This window comes from Mustela putorius, unplaced genomic scaffold (genome assembly GCF_011764305.1).
Source record: "Mustela putorius furo isolate JIRA1106 unplaced genomic scaffold, ASM1176430v1.1 tig00000382_pilon_pilon_pilon, whole genome shotgun sequence".
NCBI classification, from domain to species: Eukaryota; Metazoa; Chordata; class Mammalia; order Carnivora; family Mustelidae; genus Mustela; species Mustela putorius.
In genome coordinates this window covers 2,514,256-2,535,698 of record NW_025421367.1, presented here as the reverse complement: position 1 = coordinate 2,535,698, position 21,443 = coordinate 2,514,256, and the positions used below count along the sequence as shown (strand labels likewise).

Sequence of the window (21,443 nt, the reverse complement as noted above, 5' to 3'; positions counted from 1 at the left end):
ATGGTTAAGATGGTGAACTGATATTAGAAAATAATTAAAAATGGTTAAAATGATAAATTTTACGTTATCTATATTTTGTTGTTTGTAGTTACCCTCCTGCCCCTCTCTCAAAAAGAGCTCCACAGGCAGAGATGCTGTGCTTCCTTAGTTGAGAAACACTGTTCTAGTTAAAAAGGACAAAGGAAACAAATAATGTTAATATATAGTTATTTGTGTCTAAAGACACCCAAATATCTAGGGTGGGAAAAAAAGTAGATAATCAAGTAAATAGCCTGCTTGTTCACTGCACTTGTTAGTCAACAACAAATATAATGCCTGATATATTACGCTTTTCTAAACTATCCCAACTGATGAGATTTTTTTTATCTCAAAATGATAATTAAGAAAACGTACAACAGAGTCAAGAAGAAAAAGAATCTATTAACATTTGATAAAGCATGACCAAAAAAAAAAAAAAATCATCATAAACCTACAAATTCCAGCACAAGTTGTTTGGAAAGATAATCCCCGAAGAGTTATTCATAAATGCTCTACAAAAACTTTTCTACATATCAGGGTAGGAGTGGTGTCACATAGTTTTCTGATCCCATCTAATGTCAGGTAATGTTTTAATCTCAATTTATCCAAAGCTAAATTTTTCTTCAACATAAATCTACCATTAAAAGACTTTCACAAATTAATTACTCCTGGTTTCAAGGAATAAAAATATTAAAATACTGAAGAATGAGTTTCTATTCCAAAATCTTATTTAGATACAAATCTATCTGATGTTCCTGATTCAGGAAAATCAGAAAACGTATACATACTGACAGTGACCCTAAGCTATTCCAAATCTGCTAAAATAGTAATTTAGCTTTAATTTGTATCTTGTATACTAAAACTTGGGCTGAAATTGATGAAGATGGTCAATTTAAGAGTTTTAATGGAGCACAAAATAAGAAAGAAAAAGCAGAGGATGATTAGGGCAGGGGCTAAAAGGTAGGTGTTAGGTGAGCAAGGAGCCACCACTCAGAGGCCAGGTGAGCTGTTTAGAGCCAGTGAATAAGACTGGTTACAGGTACGTAGCCCCTAAAGCACATTTAGGATTTTGATAAAGTGCAGGCAGGGACAGGCTTCATATATAGGCTGTACGTATCATCCATGCATACAAACTGTATGTATAATCCAGAAATTTTTTTAAGAAAAAGGAATTCAAATGTAGAAGTTGGATGGGACAGGACAGGTTGGGATGGGGTCAGGGTAGGACCTGAATCCAGCCTTAAGGAATGTGAAGGTAGTACGGGTGAGGCAAGGGAGGATGGAGAGATATGGAGGAATAGAAAGTAGAGATTCAGAGCCTCAGTCCCAGTGGAAATAAACACAGAAGTCAAAATAGGAGTTTGCAGACTGTGAAGGCCCCGACCAATAAAAGTGGAACTAGCAACAGATCCTTGCCAGATCGGACCGGAAGACAGGCAAGAGAATTCAGACAATAGCATGCTGGACATGGCACAGAACACCTACAGCAAGCTGCTAATCTGAGCAATTGAGATGGAGGTGCCTTTCTGGGAGTCCAGCCGAGCCCATGAGAGCCCCGGGTATGGACATCCTCGCCAAGGACGTTCTTCACCTGAGGTCTGCAGGTTCTTGTCTTTTCTGTAGCAATCTTGCTAAGGGTTTGGTATAATCTGTTCTTCCTTTTCATTTCCTTAATCACTTCAACAGGGTGCTAATCTCTAATGAGCATGGAGGGAACAATGATACCCGCTGTTTGAGCTACTGTAGCTGCAGGCATCCTGCCACAGGAGACGGCAGCAAGTGCAGATTCGTAGCTACTATTTCTCTCCTTTGAGGGGAAAAAAGGACAAATAGTTCTGGTGAGTTAGGCTAGGGTGGAGAAGTGTTGAAATTACAGAAGACAGAGTTCTTACCACAGCAGATATTTAATCTAGAATGAGAATATATGAGTGTATGTCCTGCCCGACTACAGAAAAAACTGAAGGCAACTGAAATGTATAGTAGACTGCCATGTGGTTCAGACATGACTGCTTGTAACAGAGAGTCGTAATCACAGAAACTGGAATTCTACGAGGTGAAAAGTGGAGCAAGGTAACGACTGCAATGGCCTCTGTGGCTCCCGGTTCCTGAATTCCACCTGCCTTCCCCAAGCCATAGAAAGGGCCTGGAACCTCCACTAATGCACTGTAAGTTCTCTGCATGCTCTCCATCTCTATCCTCTACCACACAGGCAGACTCTAACTTCATTATAAAGAATGCACCTTGTCTCCACTCCAAGAGCTGGATGCTTGTCCGATGTCCTGTATCTGAATTCCTTTATGGATCATCTCTTCTCCTCCCTCTGACACGGGAGCCCTGCTGTGCCCTATCTTCTGTTTTGATCCAGTCTTCCTGAGACTGCCCACTCCCAGACCTGCAGTTACTGAGTTTTGCTGTTCTACCTCATGCTGGACCTTTCAGAATAAACTACCTTCTGAATATCCCACCCCTGACCAGCTGCCCTAACCCATCCCCTCTGCCTATCTGCCTGTGGCTGGATCTACTTCTGATGAGTACCCAGCTCAACCAATGTGTCACATCTCTTGTTTGGACCTTACCTCTCTGTCTACATGCCACCCCCCCACCTCAAAAAAGCCCCAAATCAAATCCCAAAAACCCTTGACCAGTAAACGCTGTCAAAATATAATAAATAGCACTCAACATTCAATATTCCTAGTCAGGAAAAATATCATTTTCCAACTACCAATCACTTTTTACTTCCCAAAGCCGCAGTAAACATGATTTTGGATTTTATTTTATTTTATTTTATTTATTTTTTTTTTAAAGATTTTATTTATTTATTTGACAGAGAGAAATCACAAGTAGGCAGAGAGGCAGGCAGAGAGAGAGAGAGGGAAGCAGGCTCCCTGCTGAGCAGAGAGCCCGATGCGGGACTCGATCCCAGGACCCTGAGATCATGACCTGAGCTGAAGGCAGCGGCTTAACCCACTGAACCACCCAGGCGCCCGATGATTTTGGATTTTAAAAGAGCCAATTTAATTTTTTAATCATGTTGACAAATTGTTATGAAATTCATGAGTCTTGGAATAACTGGCCTTTCTGAGAATTGTAGGAAGGGAATCTTAATAAAGTAGAAGAAAAAGGAACGGAAGACAAAGAGACCACAGAAATATAAGTACACTTACAACATTTAGGTACTCATTTGCTCTTACTAGAGGTAGTGCAAAAGTGCACTAATTTATAAATTAAACTGTCAGTAGACATGCTATGTTTTTAGTTCAAAAATCTGGAAGAACTTTAATTATAGTTAACAATCCTGTATTTTTTCTTCCACTTAAATTCTCTGTGTTAGAATAACCCAGGAAGAGTTAATCTCAAAGCAGCCATACAAATAATTTCAAAACAAAACAAAACAAATAGATTCTCCCTATTTCTTGTCAAGGAGATAATTTTTAAAAAGTTGAATTAACTTGTACCAATTTACTTCTTACATAATTTCTAAGACTACCATGTAGTTATTCAGAAAAAGAAACTATATTTGAAATTTTAATTTCAGGACAAATAATAATTATTTTTTTCATTTATGAAATAGCTCCACTTATTTAAAATTTCCAAAGGAGTGCCTGATGGTAACTTCCTTTTTCTGCAAATTTACCTCTCCTGTACATGTGGGTTAGTAGGCATATTCATTGTTTTTTACTACTTCCATAAGATTTTAGTTTTTATGTCTCAAATAGCTTCTACCAAGTGTTATAGTACAGAATTCCTTTTTCAAGACATACTCTTAGTCTAAACAATTTAAAAAATCATCATATTAGAAAACACATAATTGTGTGTCTCTTAAGGTCTTAAGACTTATAAACCCTTTTTTCCCCATCAGCTTTTTAAAATTGTTAAAAAGACAAAATTTAGTACCATGTAAAACATAGACTAATATTGCCTAGAGGAATAAAAATAAGACAGAGGTGGGGGACCAGGGTGGCTCAGTGGGTTGAGCCTCTGCCTTCAGCTCAGGTCATGATCTCAGGGTCCTGGGATGGAGCCCCACATCGGGCTCTCTGCTCAGCGGGGAGCCTGCTTCCCCCCTATCTCTGCCTGCTGCTCTTCCTACTTGTGTTCTCTCTCTCTGTGTCAAATAAATAAATAAAATCTTTAAAAAAAAATAAGATAGAGGACAGTTCTCATTTGCTGGCATGAGCTGGTGCTGTAGTCTTCTGTATCATGTAAAATTTAATTTCCGTTAATATAAGATAACCACTTGTTTGATATTTCTGTGTGTATTTACATAATGAATACCAGAGTCACCATGTACTCGGCAACAACATCCTCTTGTGTTTATAGTAGCTGTATAGTTGAGGTAGCCTACAAACCAAAGTATGCTGATTTGGTTGGCAGGAAACCAAAGTGAATCAACTGGACCACCATGTTGTCTCAGACTAAAACCTCAGATGTTCTCTCTTTTGCCACAATGTGATTATGCAATATGCTTTGAGTCGCTGAAGGGCGGAACAGTACTGAAAAGCAGTTACTTGGCTAAGACTAAAGTCTTATGACACATTTCTGAACTATTGTTGGTTGAATTAAAGCCCAACTCTAACTCTGGGACTATCACAACAAATCAGATTTAGAAATAAACAAACTATGTCTCTCAAATCCTGACATCTTTTAAAGAAAGTAGATTTCAAAATTGCAGAAAGAGTTTTAACATCTACTTTGAATTCTGTAAACTCACCTGTTTTAAAATAGTTGTTTTTCTGGCTTCATAAGCTTTAGAAAATAACCCTGCACTCCACGAACTTGCTGAATACTCAGTTTCACAATCCACTACTGTATAGAAAACGATCTAACATAGTTGAAGCTTTGTGCTCACACCCCTCCCCCACCTGCATCTATGCATGGAACAGAAGTTTTTAAGATGTAGGTAACAGCATAATCATTCGGCAGTTTCTAATGTTTAAAATAGGTTTAATAGTTTAAAATGGGTACCTTGCCATTTTTGAATTTAAATAAAATAAATTAAAATAAAATAAATTAAAAATAAAGTATCTTATTGTAATCTTTTTAGCTCTACTAAATTTAAGATTTCTTAAACCAAAGAGAAGAAAAACACTGCATGAGGAATATTATGAAGGTTTTCAATAAGCTTAGTTTGGCCACAGTGTAGAATACTCTATTGAAAAGAATTAAAATGGGCAAATAAACGCAAAGAAGCCCTACCCCTCTTTCATTCCCTGTAATAGAACAACAAAAATCAAATAAATACCTCAAATAGAAAGGCGACATAGGTCTTTCATCTTCCTGTGAACTAAAAGGAAAATAAATTTTGTATTAATTTCTGTTAATATTTTAACATATCAATTTTACTAAAACCCTATTCTTCCTGTCAGAAATTCTATTTTGACACATGAGAGCTAATCTCACAATGGAGTAAAGTTAGTAAAACATCCTCTACCTTGGACCTAGCCAAGGTCAATTACTTCTTCATGGGAGACCATCAAGAGAGGTTTCTCTCAAGATTAGCCTCAGGCAAAAGTCAGTCACATCACTTTTTCAAAAGGAAGCTTTTTACTACCTTATTTCTACAGACCCCATCCAAGTTCCACACATTATACATAAACCCTTAAAATGATTGCATACTCAATTATCTCAATAAAGTTAATTATAGTTCATTACCATGATGATGAAAGTAAGAAACAGACAACAAAATATTCCCGTTAAGGGTGAACCACTTCAGGAATGATGCCCTAGCAATGAAAGATGCATCAGCAAACACTGGCTTGGTGTCTTCTGTATTTACTCTAAGTATTAACGAGTATGGATAGCGTGTAAGGACGTAACTGAAATTATATAACTAGTTTACAGTCTTCAACCAACACAATAGTGTACGTTCTTCAAACACAACAATATGAAGCTTAATATAAAAGTATTTTAAAAAATGTAAGATATATACAATACTTTTCTCCTTAACATATGTTTTTCTTCTGATAAATGACTTCAAAGCAAAGAATGAGTCTCTTTCCCTTAGTGTCTGCTGGAGTGATCACACAGTCATAAAATTTACTTTTAAACAGCACTCCCCTCAATATATGACTAAGTATCTATTTCTACTAATTATGTGCATCATTAAAGAGATAAAAGTAGAAGAATAAACTATTAGATAAAGGCAAAAAGAAGACCTAATATTTCTTCTTGTACCCCATGGTTAATCTTATACACCTCCTGGGGTGTCCACCACCTTTGGGGAAGCAACTAGATAACTTCAGTTTTCCCTCTCTTGGCTTATTTTTTATTTTCTAAAGGATCACTGATGAAAAGAGGAAAGTTTGCTTCTGTTGGTAATATTATCCTGGCAAAATCTCACTACACGGTTATATTGTAAAACACATACACACATACACACAAACACACCTGTCCAAGAAGTTGAAAAGGTCTTAACATTTTAGTTGGAAAATGGCACATAAACAATGACACACTATTTTTCATTCCTGCCTGATTTTGGTTTCCAGTTTCATTATAGCTTAGCTACTCTAATGTTTATGTTGCCAAAGACTTCAACGTTTGTAACCAGTTGTGCCAATTCTTCCTAAGTGGTGGGTGAACGATGGATCAGCTTCATTATGGACTCTAATGTGGGTGGACTGAGGACACAGCTGAAGAGTCAGGTTGCACAGCTGAAGCCTTAGAGGTGACATTTGGGAAGTGTCCACTGGGAGCAGGGCTATTACAGGAGGGGACTACTTTAAGCAAAACTGGTACAAGGAGCTTACACAGTGGTTTCAAAAAATTCCTTGAGAACACTGAACCAAACAAATTATAAAATATGTTGGAGTTGGCTTTCCTAATCAAGGATTCACTGTCAAAAAGTATTAATTATGACCAATACTATGCAAAAAGGCGGCAACTAAAAACCTCTAATGGTTTTATTATTATAGGCACATTGCCTCCATGTGTTATAAAGGGGGCAGTGTACTAAACATTCTTATGCCCACAACAGACCCTTAACTCTAACATGCAACACATTTTAATGAAATTTAACAAGGGTACTTTAGTGAAGATTCAATTAGCAATATGGTTGGTTTCCTTGGAACTTAGAAGTGCTTTTGGGAGAAGATTTAGATGGTGCAGAGTTCTAAACACAGCTGTTGGTATGTTTTGGCTAATGTTTATTTTGTGTGCATGTGCTAAATTTCTTTGTAGCAAACAGAGGCAATCAAAATCAATCCTTTATTCTCTTACATCTTTTCTCCCTCACACATGTACTCATTAGCCAGGTGCTACTTACTGGGTGTTCCAACATTAATTAACTCGTGTAACTCCTTATCAAAACCCTTCTTGGTACTTGTTCCTCAACTCAAGGTAAGTAAGCTCAGAGGGGTGCAGGTCACAGGTCACACAGCCAGTGACGTGTGAGTTATTGTATTACAAGTTAGTCCATTTCTGTCAGTTACCATCTTCCCTTCAGTCTTAAGACATCAGAATATGGGGGGGGGGTTGGTGAATAGGTGAAGAAAACTAATGTGATGACCAGTCTTCATGGCAGCAGCCCTTAGCAAGATCTCGTGGAGTTTATATCCCCCATATCATGCTTCTGATTATAATGACTCTTCACCAACCTTAGTCCATTCACGGTATATGATGATGGGCAGCATGTGTAAAGTGCCTATTTCATTAGAATGTACTGGCCATATAAGAGTATCTCCTGATAGATACATGAGTTTTTAATCTTAAGCAAGTATTTTTCAGGCTGTACCTGCCTGAAAACAAGGTAAAGTTGTTAATGAAAGATGAAATCAGAAATTCTTAATTTTTTGACTAATTTTACATGCTCCCAAAAAGAAAGTGTAAATACTGCAATTTACATAAAACAAAACAGACTCAGTAGTAGATTTACTCAAATCAGCAGCAGTCAACAGGGCACCGACCCATGCACAGTACTCAAGAAGAACAACAGAAATCAAAAAGAAAAAGAAAATAAATCAATTTTGATAGTTAATTTGCATATCTCTCTTTTTCCTTTTCATCAAAGTACCCTTTTCTTGGGTTTTTGTAACTTGACAAGGGTATAAATTCTGAAACAAAACTGAAGCACTGACTTAAAATTAAATCAACTAATTCTAAAAATCAATTTAAGGCACTGATTCATTTTTTTAATCATTTATTTTTAAAAAGGATTTTTATTTACTTATTTACTTATTTATTTGACAGAGAAAGACAGTGAGAGAGGGAACATAAGCAGGGGGAGTGGTAGAGGGAGAAGCAGGCTTCCTGCTGAGCAGGGAGCCAGATGAGGGGCTCCACCCCAGGACCCCGGGATCATGACCTGAGTGAGCCAAAGGCAAACATGTAATGACTGAGCCACCTAGGTGCCCCAAATGCACTGATTTTAAAGACAATTTTAAGAAGAAATGGCTAAGGACAATTCTTCCAAATAGAACTGAGAAAATAAACTTTTCCACAAAATTTACATTTAGAAAAAAGTCACCATTTCTACATTTGTACAAAATGGGTATTTTACTATTGTTACAGGCCCCAAGTATCTATTTATAGGGGTTATTCCTGTTCCTGGATTTATGCTGATTTAATGGCAGTGCAATGATATTAAATTAGTCATAATTTTTGGTCTAAATTTTAAATTGAGAATTCTGACTCATTTTTAATTTTTTAAAATAAGCACAAATACTGTGAATGAAAAAGCGAGTGCGTGTCATGAAATTAAGTCAATGACAAACTCTACTAACTTGGAATACATTCAATTTCATCCTTGGTTACTAGTATAAACCCCAGGTTTTAATTATTTCTTGTTTGCTAACTCTGAATAATGGCCAAATTAAAGTCGCCAATCAGTTTATCTTTTTTTTTTCTCTTTTTTAAAATTTGAACGTACACTGAGAGATTTGGGCAGGCACTTTGTGCAGGTCAGGCAATCATAATCAGGAGCTTAACTTCTTCAGGCATGTGGTCATATATGCTCTCAAAACAATGGCCTCTGGGAATAACATTTATCAAATAGACCCAAGTAACAGTCCAAATCTAGGAAGCTACAATTGAGAAGGGCAGTAACAGATAAAATGTTTTTAGTGGGGTCCTAATAGAATTTATTTATAGGGCTTAATACTGGTAAATGCACAGCAATGAATCACACCTAGACTTTGTTTCTTCAAGAGTTGCACTAATTTCTAACCAGAAGGCACAGGATACAATGTTTATCAATTTAATTACACAGCAAGCTAATGGATATCACAAAATGTGTAGCGCTTTCTATGTCTGAGAAAAAGCAAATACTGTTAGGAGAATCCTAAGAGTGTGGTATTCAGAAGGGACGTTCCACAGCTGGCTCAAATCACCATTCCATTCAATTCCCTTCTGAACTGTTCTGATAAATGTTCCAATGAGTCCAATATTCTAATTGGTCATTGTGGCTGGATACCAGAAAAAGAAAAAAAATGAACATCATCTGCATATTTAGTTACACAGTTTGAATTTTCAAGTGATTGAGCTAGAAGAAATAGTTTGCAAGTGCTCCTTGAGTACTGAGGAGAATTAAAAAAAAAAAAATCAGGTAAATGCTAAGGATTAGGTTCTACTCATGGAAGAAACTAGGAAAAATCATCCGTGGGGGGCTAACACAAAACAAAGAGCAAAAAAGGGGAGATAGGGAGCAAAAGGATACAATTAAAAGTATTAAGTAAGCATTCCCCCCCCACCCTGGAATTAAAGGTTTTTCTTCATGTTGAGAATTTTCTTAGAGAATGATGAGGTGAGTAAAATTAGCACATTTTCTTCCCTTCCTTCCTTTCTCTGCAAAGCCTCAAGTGCCACACTTCCTTGACAGCTTTTAATTTATGCCCAGTCCTAGACATGAACCATGGACCACTCCAACACGGGAGTGATATAGCAGCTGGTGTGCTCAGAGTTTTGGTTTGGTCCCACTTAGGGATATGGAAAAGAAAAACAATCTCCCTGTTCTTCTTGGGAAACAATTGTAAATGCTTTCAGATTGGTTTATAGCTAGGTGTTTGCAGCTATAATTCTGGGAAGTATTTCTATAGATGTAGGATACTGTATTATAAGTTTTGTTTAGTTGTATTATTTGCATGCTATGACTAAGAATACGACACTTCTCCAGTAGAAATAAAAACAACTTATTGAAGCTTAAGAGCAAATCAGTTTTCCTGACCAAAGGTTTAATGCAAAGAGCTGAAGCTCTTAATAGTCACAGGACATGAATTTTTAGCCAACACTAAGAGCTATTATTTTTGAGGCAAAATAAATAGACCAAACAAAAAGACTTGCAAAATTGATAACTTTTTTCTCAATAAGACAGGAAAATGTTTTTACCACTTTCTTGATCGCCTAGTGGGAATCTGAATATATTGGTTATGGGTTGAATTGTGTCCCTTCAGAAAGATATGTGGAAGCCCTAACCTTCAGTGTCTCAGCATGTGACCTGATTTGGAAAGGTCTTCACAGAGGGCATCAAGTTAAAGTCATCATCAGCGTGGGCCCTAATTCAGTATAATGGGCACCCTTCTAAAAAGAGGAAGTTTGGACACAAACATAGACATGAACATGGGGAGAACACCGTGTGAAGACAGAGCTGTGTCTTCATAAGCCAAGGAACCCATAGATGCCAGGAGGGAGGCCTGGAACAGATCTTTCTCCAGAGCCTCAAGAGAGCACATGCCCCTGCCAACACACTGGTATGGGATTTCTGGCTTCCAGAACAGTAAGACAATACATTTCTGTTGTTTTAAGCCCTTCTGCTTGCAACAGCAGCCCTAGAAAATGAATACATCTACCAAGTTTTTTCCCCCTAAATTCAGAAATAAGAACCTCCCTAACAAAGGTGTCTCCATCTTACAAAAAGGTTGTCTGTGAAAATTCCTTTATAGATCTGCTATGACTCGAATTGATATTTAACATTCACATGGGGATTTGATCTCCAGGACTGTAGTAAGCTCCCATTCAAATGAACTATCTTCAATAAGTAGTCCAGATACAATATTTAACAAAATTTTTTTAAAGACAAACTTTTGGCTATGTTTCAGTTAGAAACACATTTTACATCTTTATTCATACCCATAGAATGGACACAAAATTTATGAAGTTATCCTTTGTTTGGATAGTTCCTTTTTCTTTTGTCCTTCCTTCCTTCCTCTCTCTTGCTTTCTTTCCTTGTCTCTCTCTTTTTCCCTCTTCCTTCCCTTTCCCTTTCCTCTCCTTTTCTTTCTCTTTCTTGTAGGCTCCACGCCCAGCCTGGAGCCCAACACTGGGGACTTGAATTCACAACCCTGAGATTAAGACCTTAGCCAAGATCAAGAGTTGGGCACTTAACCAACTGAGCCACCCAGGTGCCCTTGTTTGGATATGTTCTATTGTGATACATTTTACGTATGTAAAATTATATAAAATACTGGTCACAATCTGCTACACTGATTTTATGACCACTAATAGGTCATGACCCACAGCTGAAGAACACTGTTCTAAAACACTGTGCCAACTACACTTCTCTCTTGCTTGATATATATAATGCACACTCAATGAATGTTGTTGAATTAAGATCTATGTTCCCATAGACAGAAACAAAACACTCTTTCTCTGCCCCATTGCCAGAGTCAGCTCTGGGCCAAAGAACCACAGAACTTGTCCAGTCTGGATGGCAGATAAGCAGATAGGAAGCGGTCCCAGAAAAATCCAGTAGTGGGCATGACAACATAGTTCTAGAAAGCCTTGGAGAAGTTGACAGAGTACCTCCAAGTCTCTTTTAAAGATTCTTTTCCTGGTTGACTCAGGAACACATAGTCTCTTTGGATTCTTCCCGATTTTACGACTGTGACATTCTTTATCAGCCTGTGTCCTGTCTTTGGAGTAAAAAAACAGACCGGGAGGGAACAAATGAACATCTCATTCTATTTCACTACCATCCACCTAACTACTTCCATCTCTGGATTCCCTTCTGATGAACATCAGAGATTTGAAGGGATGGAGGGTGTGCACGCCAGGGAAGAGCTCCTCATCAGGGAGGGGGAGGTTCCTTTATCTTTGCTTGTGTCTCCCCTTACACTCAGAAAGTCCGGAGTGAAGTAGAACTATGTGCTGACGGCCTGATGCAGCCAGGAAGCTCACACTGCACTTTGTGGGGGGGGGGGTCTCGGCTGGAGACATGTGTTGAAGTAACAGAACCGACTCTCCTTAAAGAACTTTATTCCTAGTCCCACATTTGGTCAATCACCAAATTGTGCTTATTCTACCCCCATCCACCAAAAAACAAAAACAAAAAACCAAAACAAAACAATTCCCTGCTGCCCATACCAGTTTATTGTTGATACTCTACCAGCTTCACACTCCTAACTTAAAAGCCTCTGCCACTTTCCCAGTGCTTTGGGATACAACCAAAAGTCTGAATCTGGCACACAAGGTCCCTCCCTAATCTAACATACCTCTGTAGACCACTCACTACACTTTTGTAAGTCCTCCTCTTTGTGCGTGCTGTTCCCTCTGTCTTAAACGCTTCCTCCACCTCTCTCGGCCTGGTGAATATTTTATCGTGCAGCTCAAGTGTTGTCTAATCTGGAAAGCCATCTCTGGCACCCTGGAGAGGGCGATGCTTCTTCCTCCAGGCTCTGATATACTGTTCATAGCTATAAATGAGCAACACAACACCAGAATTCATGAGTTCAGACGCGTGCCTCACCTCCTGAATATGTTTTTATGTTTCTACCATCTCAAGCATCCAGCAGGGTACTAGAACACTCCAGATGTTCAGTCAGTGGTGAGTAAAACTAGCATCGTCAAGACTTTGCTGAGTGCTAATGCTACTGTTTGATATGATATTTTGAAAACATGCACTCATTTTTTTTAAAGATTTTATTTATTTATTTGACAGACAGAGGTCACAGGTAGGCAGAGAGGCAGGCAGAGAGAGAGGAAGAGAAGCAGGCTCCTCGCCAAGCAGAGATCCCAATGTGAGGCTCGATCCCAGGACCCTGGGATCATGACCTGAGTCGAAGACAGAGGCTTTAACCCACTGAGCCACCCAGGCACCCATCATTTTGAAAACATGCACTGTTTCTTATTTGTAAAATTAACTGGGCCAGCTAGGAGTATTTTCAGATATGTGCATGTTGATTATTTTAAGTTATCCTATTCCTTTCTATTCAAAACTTAGTGAAATCACAACTATGCCATGGGTCTTCTCCTGTCCTTAAAAACAAGAAATTAATTTCTTTTCTTCAGTGGCACAACTGAGGTGGGAATTCTGCCACTATGCCAGTAATGTAAACACTGTACTTTCTGTAGTGTAGAGGGAACCCAGAAACGGATGTGTTCAGGCAAAGTAATAGGGCCTTGCTACACACTCTATCTGTTTGTTCTGGCTTGAGAGCAGGAAAAGAAAATTATTTCACTTCACTGCAAACCCAAAGGTTGTTTGGGGCTTAAAGAACTTTTTGGTTTAGTCACAAAGCTATTTTCAAGGCAGCTGGAAGCTTTCATTTGTCTTTGAGATTCTTGTTCAGAAAAATGATGTGTATCACTGATTGCCTTGGGGAGGCAATAATTTAGAATGCTATGTACAGTCATTTTCCTTATGGTGGAGTTGATATTAGTAGATGAAAAAATATTTTTAGAACATGAATAAGTAAGTTAAAATATTTCCTAATCTTTAGTTAAATAGATTTAAAAAGACTATGAGGATACATGCAGGAGGAAATAAGGAAAGAGTAAGTTATTTCTACTAATTTTTAAAAGAATTACCATTAGGGCACCTGGATGGCTCAGTTGGTTAAGTGTCTGCCTTTGGCTCAGATCATGATCGCAGGGACCTGGGATCGAGTCCTACCTCGGGCTTCCTGCTCAGCAGGGAGTCTGCTTCTCCCTCTGCCCCTGCCGCCTCCCCCTGCTAGTGCACTCTCTCTCTCTCAAATAAAGTCTTTAAAAAAATTACCATTACAAAATCATTAATGATTTGTTAATATAGTTTTTATTTAACAGATATTAATTTCCCAGAGTGTTAAGTCTGAAAGTAGATTTCTCGATGGAGACAAAAATATGCAGAGAGCAATGCAAATTATCTTCTCATCTTTCCCTTAACGAACCCTTCCTCTGCCGGATACAAGGGCTCATTCAGCATTTTTTGAGTAGCTACCATGCATCAGAGCCAAGGAGAGGTGCTGCAGATACATAGGCTAGTAAGATAGGGCCTAAATCCTTACAGAATTTATAGGCCAGGGAGAGACAGAAACTTGACATTTGGTAATGACTATGAGAAAAGGATACACAGCTACTACGCGTTGAGGCCTCACCATAACAAGTCAAGGCTTTGGGCTCAGAGCTTCACACACATTTTCTTAGTCGACCCTCAAAGACACCTTTGAGAGAGGTAGCACTAACTGGATTTTTTTCGGATAAGCGAAACAAGTCTTAGAAAGGGTGATTCACCAGGGGGGGAGGCTGGAGAGCCAGGCACGGGTGGGGTTCAAATCCAAGTGTGTGGAAGGCAGAGCTCCAGATCTTACACTCAAGCACCAAGCACTCTGGCGGGGTTAGGTGACATGAGGGACACTGGGAATGATTTTTGAGGGTCATGGAGGCATTTCCAGGAGGAAGAGAATGGACAGGGGATTCCTTAACAAAGAGAAGACACTGTATGAAGGCAGGAGGTGGCACGCAGGGAGCTCAGCACTGTGGACGCGGCAGGTGTGTGCCAGGCAGAGGCCCCGGGGGCCAGGCACCCTGGAGTTTCTGCTAAGTCAAGGAACTGAAAATGAAGGAGAGTCACTGACAAAAATACTACACGGTGTATCAATGGTCTGCTCTGGCTGGCTGCTGGTTCCTAATCTCGGTTTCAGGGGCTATTTTAATCTAGACGGCGAAGTTATATTTCTTACCATGATCATGTTGCTGACAGCAAAATACTAATGTATCACTTGAAGCTCTTTCGAAACCCTTAACTTTTTCTAGCATTTTAATTCCACCGAATATGATTTGAGTAAGGCAGTTCAGTTCTTTGTTTTTATTTCCATTGAGTTCGACTTTTCTGATTTTTGTTCTTATAGCTGATAAGAAGATACATGATTTCTTGACCCCAAACCTTAAAGGTTTTTTAATCAAATGTATCCTGTGTCTCTGCTCTCCGCTACTGCCCAGTATTTTTCTTCTTTAGTTAGGTATCTTAATTTCCAAAATCAACTTTTTGGGCTTTGTACTGTTTTCTCCTTCCTTCCTGGCTTGCCTGCTTGCTTCCTCCCTCCCTCTCTTCCCTTCCCTATCCCTCCCCAGCTATTTCCCATTCACACGCCATTCTTCTGTGAGACGTAAAAGCAGGTTCCACCTCGGCCTAAGGGTTATAATGTAGTGTCCAGATGAGGCAAATCTTTAGAGTCAGAAAGTGGATGAGTGGTAGCCTAGAGTTGGGATAGGGGGATTATAGGGAGATTGACAGTTGTGTTAGTTAGTTTGGGCTGTTCTAACAAGACACCACAGATGGGCAGCTTGAACAATAGAAACATTTACTTCTCACAGTTCTAGAGAAGGCAAGTCTAAGACTACGGTGCCAGCATAGTCAGGTTCCGGTGAGAATTCTCCCTGGCTTGCTGGCTGCCAATCCCTGCTATATCCTCCCATGGTGGGTTTGGAGGATGGGAAGGAGTGAGTAGTCTGGCCCCCTTATCTCTTTATAAGGACACCAATCCTATTACGGGAATGCCACCTCTATGCCCTCATCCAAACCCAATTAGCCCCCAAAAGTCCCACCTCTAAATATCATCACACTGGAGATTAGAAATTAGAACTTCAACATGTAAATTTTGGGGAACACATTCAGCCCACAATAGGGGTTGACAGCTAAAGAACACAGGGTTTCTTTTGGGTAATGAAGATATTCTAAATTGCTTGTAGTGATGGTTGCACAACCTTATGATTTTACCAAAAATCACTGAATTGTATACTCTATGCAGGTGAATTATAGGGTTATATGAATCATATCTCAATAATGCTAATATCAAAAAAGGTTTAATTTCCAGTTCTTCTTAAAGAATAATCCTTTTACAAAGTTTCATACAGTACAAACTATTTCTTTGGCCATTCATTTTGATCATCACATAAATATATAATTATCATAGGAAAGAAAGGGGATAGAAGATTTTGAGAGTTTCAAGAAATTTGATTCCATAGGATTTTTTAAAAAGATTTATTTATTTGAGAGAGAGACAGAGAAAATCTCCAGCAGACTCCCTGCTGAGCGTGGAGCCTGCTCTGGCGCTCCATCTCATGACCCTGAGATCATGACCTGAGCTGAAATCAAGAGTCAGGTACTTAACTTACTGCACCACGAGGCACCCCAATTTTAATGACACGTTGTAATGACACTTCCTACAAACCATTTTTTAGGTCACTTCATCCAGTGAAATGGAATGTAATGCTAGAGCATCACCCTCACTGTGTTAAACAGTCCTGCATTCAAGGAATTGAAAGGCATTGCAAGTATAAAAATCAAGAAAAAAAAAAAAACCACAAGAGAAAAGCAATATACTACTCTTTAAGTCTGAATAGTTTTATCATTTACAAAGAGCTATCATATTCTTTAACTCTAAAATTGCCCCCATAAGTATGTCAACTATTATCATCTCATTTTATAGACTGAAGAAAATGACCTGAGCAACCAAATTCATATGGCTAGATAGCTCTCAGCATCTGAGTATGTTTTTATGATAGCAAGTTTACTACCCTTCCTCCGCTTTCCCTACTGCTTTGTGCTGAATACCCAATACCTCCACTTTTTCCATGGTTAGACTCGGTTGATCTCCGTAAAATTTAAAAATGTTCTCATCTTAGTTCAAAATATCTTCTTTATTTGGAGTACTTAGCAAATATGTAGACTCCAGGGAAACTATAACTGTCCTATGAGAGTAGAGCCCACAGAGATCTTATTTCTTCAAATATAGACTAGATTAATGAAGTCTAAGTTTAGATACACAACCCCATAAGGGTTAACCCAGATTTGATGTGGGGCAGCTTTTAACTCCATCTTTGACTGTCTCTGTGTAGGGGATGGGGGACAGGGGCGTTGGTTTGCAGGCAGGGAGTGCTATCCAAGTGTCAAGTTAGTAATAATACAGGTTTAGAGACAAATTAACTGGTGGTGTCACCACAGGCAGTAGAGGGCTCTCTAACACTACACAGAAGGTACACAAGCAGGACCATCATTACCTGGGGTGTTTCCTGGTCAACTCCCACATCATCCCAGTTACCAGTTTTCTTGTTTGCAAAAGGTTATTCTAATAACCTGTACTTAGTAAGACCAGATGAATTCCGCTGATGAGAGGTTTCAGTGAAGTTTTCCCCTGTTGGGTCCCTAATACATGCTAATTAACCCTGTTGTTCTGTGTCTTCTCAAAAGAACCATTGCAATTTTGAAATTATGATTAATTTTGCCATCATAAAAGAAGGAATCAGTAGTATATATTGAATACCAAAATCTGATAGAGTAATGAACAAGAAACTTACATAAATGTTCTTAATTTCAGTTTCTACTTTGACAAGTAAACCAGGGAAAGAATAGTATGCTAATACATGAAAGCAGACACCAATGCATTAAAAACAAAGGAATCTAAATTAATCACCAGGGTTCCTAACTTCATCTTCCATCATCATTCGCTGTGGATATAAACTGAGTTAGTGGCTAACGGAAAGTTAATCTAGCAAATCAAAATACTGTTGTGAAAGTTGAGAGTTTTGTCATAGACATAAGACTTAGGGTTAAGATTTGTTTCTTAGGGATGCCTGGGTGGCTCAGTGTGTTAAAGCCTCTGCCTTTGGCTCAGGTCATGATCCCAGAGTCCTGGGATTGAGCCCCACATCGGGCTCTCTGCTCAGCAGGGAACCTGCTTCCTCCTCTCTCTCTGCCTACTTGTGATCTCTGTCAAATAAATAAATAAAATCTTTAAAAAAAGAAAAAGTCTAAGTGGATTAAAGATTTGTTTCTTAGCCTACTGAAATCTTTCTATACATAAAATAGAGATTCTAACTATAGCCTACAAAATATAAGGAAAAAAGTCCCCTCGGATATAAATCATGCAAAAAGCCTGAGGTATATGTAAAGCCTGGAATCTGATAAAACATACTATCTCTTTAGTGACAGAAGGTGAACATAGTCACCTGAGTGAAGAAAACTTTTTTTTAAAGTAATCTCTATACCCCACGTGGAACTTGAACTCATGACCCTGAGATTAAGAGTCACATGCTCTACTGACTGAGTCAGCCAGGTGCTCCAAAACTTATTTCAATTCTTAATTTAATATGGTTTCCCCATTTATTTTATTATTATTTTATTTCTTTGGGGGAGCTTTTTCAGATGGCAAGAATATCTATATAGTGCTAAAGTGTACTGAGTTTTATCCTTTGGTATAACAAGTACATATAGATATTTTAGTATTTTTAAAAAGAATGGAGACAGTCTAAACAACTCAACAGATATGTAATAAGATCTCATCTTTAAGCCATTTAAAGTGAATTGTAAGAATGGAGTTCCTTGCTTTACAAAGGTTCACATTCTAAACATTCAACCTCTGTAGTTTTCTCTAAATATCATGCGTTTCTAAACAGTCAACTCCATTCCTGAAGGTCTACAAATTACAATAGGTAATAAACAGATGGCAAAATACATTAAAGGGAACCAAGGTATTTATTTTTTCCTTAGCTTGCAAACACATCTGTTATTCTCATCTCAGACACAGATTAGGAGTAACAAATTTATCTTCTACATAGTTTCACAATATGCTAAGAAAGCCTAAAACGTCACCCATGAAAATTGTTTAAGCTAAGCAGACATTAGGGTTAAAAACATGCCCTCTAATAACATCATACACATAGGATGTTGTCCATGTTACCAATGTAACAGGCACATCTCTATTACTATGCTAATCATACTGTCCATTACTGCACTCACCACATGTGTTGTAATTGTCTGGTAGTATGACTGCATCTGCCCTAGCATGTGACCTCTTTGAAGCAAAGCTTGTGTCTCAATTACCTCAGTATCCCTGGTAGTATAGACTGTTTAATATATCTGAGAATACTGTAAGCATGCTTTGTTTGTTATAGTTTTAAAAACTTTATGTATTTGAGAGAGAAAGAGAATGGGGCAGTAGGGCACAGGGAGAGGGGGAGACACACACACACACACACACACACACACACAGAATCCAAGCAGACTCTGCATTGGGCGTGAGCCCCAAGCAAAACTCTACCTCATAACCCTGAGATCATGACCTGAGCAGAAACCAAGAGCCAGAGACTTAACCGACTGTGCCACTCAGGTAGCCATAGTATACTTTGTTCTAACACGGAACACTAACACCTAGTAGATGAAAGCATGGATTATTAAAAAAACACTTATAAAGTCATGATATTAAAGATGTTATTTGGGGACGTTGAGTAGTATAGCGTTAGATTCTTATATATACCTGCTGTCAATGGCTTTACACAAGCTACAATCATTAACTAGAGTTTAGATAAGTGTTTCCCTGAGTGTGTGGACCATTAGTGTCAGATTTGCTTTCAGGAAGCTTGTTAAAAATGTATTTACTTTCCCTGTCACACCCAGATTCAGATTCACTAAGTCTAGGGAAAGAGGGGAGCTTTTCCTATAAGCTGATTTAAAAAAAATGAGTTTCTCAGGTAATTGTCATGCACTTAAAGTATGAGAACCATTGGCCACTCTGCTCAGTACAAAATAGGGAACGTGAATTTGACTGATACTTGAAGCTATTCTTTTACTCACCCACTTTTAATTCAGTTTCTAGCCCCTTACTGCTGCAAAACAGAACTGAGCAAAGCACTCATGCCATCAGTCAGCATGCATTTCACAAGGCTCTGCAAACTACATGCTTCAGGCAGCGTTAATAGCAGGGGCTGAGGCCAACAGTCATCATTACTAGAGACTCCCAGAAATCCTTAGCCTAAGGCACTGAACTGGGTTTGGAAGAAGCAATTACACAGGGGAAGAGGAAAGTTTTCTGCATAAGCATCTAAATTCACAAGAGATCCTTAAGAAGGAGAACTACACAAACCTGCTCCTTGCCTTCAGGATGTTTATAATCAAAGGCAGGCATAGGCTGGAAGGGAAGAATGCAGGGTAATCAATCAAATGAAATTCTCAGACCACAGACCAGTGAATGCACCAATTAGCATTCTTGAATGCAAATTCAAATTATTCCTCTTACAGAGGCTTACTAACTAACTAACAGTGCAAAATAATTCTGGAAATTATGCTAATTTGATTTCAGCTTTCATTAACTCTCTAAGCAAGGTTTTAGTGGTACAAAGATCTATTTTCTTAAAAATATTTACCAGTTACATTATCAAGATGCTTATCACAGAGTTCAGTAATAGCCAATGTTCTTCTCTAGAAAATGATTGCTTAAGACCCTTAAGACTGCAGTCATTATAAGCAAAACAAGTCCTCAGTTATAAAGCCGGAAACCAAATTGAGTCTCCAAAAAGTGTACGTTAGTTTTATAGTCTGTTGGACACTTCAAGTATGTGGCCCTTTCCACTGGGTTAATAGAGAAGAATTTCAGATCTATCCACGAACCACTGTCTGTTCCCTTGGGTTATTAATTTTTAGAAAAGGAATTCCTGGGACACCCCATCAAGTTCCCATTGCAGGGCTCTTAACAGTTCAGTGAAAGAATAACAACTACACTGGTCTCTGTCACAGCATCCATCTGCAGGAAACACGCTGCAAATAAACACTGAATTTTTCTTAACCTTATTTTCACTGTTGAAACATGAATTCAGTAAAATACTGGTGGCATAGGTTTTAAAATTCAACTTCATTTTTGTCTAGATTTTTTTCCAGCCTTATAAACTGTAATTACCACTTGATTTTTAAGATCATTTTCACTAATAAAACACTTTATAGTTTTCTTAAAGGAAGTGTTTATATCAAATCAAATGGTACTGCATGAAAGGCGGTTAATGTTGAAGTATAATAATATGATTGCAAAAGTAATTCTAAAAAGCATAAAACGTGACCTTGGGCAGCTCTGAGACTTCCTCTGTGCCTCAGTCTTCCGATTGTGAAACTGGAGGACTGGACTCTAGTCCTCACAAAGGTGACTTCCAGCCTGACCACTCCAGGATACATCATTCACTTATTCCTTCACCAGCAATTTGTTTGTTTGTAACAAGCCCTTTTGTTTTAATTTACCTCTCTCTGCTTTGGTATAACTCTTCTGCTCCGCCCTCCGCAGTCCATACTACAATTATTAATGCAAAAACAGAACCCAGTGCTCAGTCATTCTTACATAGCAGTTTTTTTTTTAAAGGTGGCATTTGTGTAATAAATCTACCTAGAATTATTTATGGTGAAATTCTGGCCTTCGCATTTGTGTCCATGTATTGTAATGTACCTACTGACAGAAAATCCTTGCTTAGATCTGGAC

General features: G+C 38.5%; 1 protein-coding gene across 13 annotated transcripts in view; it reads right to left on the bottom strand.

Moving 5' to 3' along the window:
• FAM13A (family with sequence similarity 13 member A) overlaps nucleotides 1-21,443 on the bottom strand; it is a 366,926-nt gene that overhangs the window by 78,115 nt on the left and 267,368 nt on the right. For 8 of the 13 annotated variants that reach the window (XM_045079369.1, XM_045079367.1, XM_013058040.2 and 5 more), the window contains one exon: nucleotides 5,261-5,302. The exons of 3 other annotated variants lie outside the window; for them this stretch is intronic. In XM_045079369.1, coding sequence (XP_044935304.1) covers nucleotides 5,261-5,302 — 42 coding nt within the window. Of the gene's footprint in view, nucleotides 1-5,260; nucleotides 5,303-20,066; nucleotides 20,112-21,443 lie in introns of all 13 variants that reach the window. 2 more of the 13 variants (XM_045079371.1, XM_013058042.2) reach the window with 1 other exon arrangement.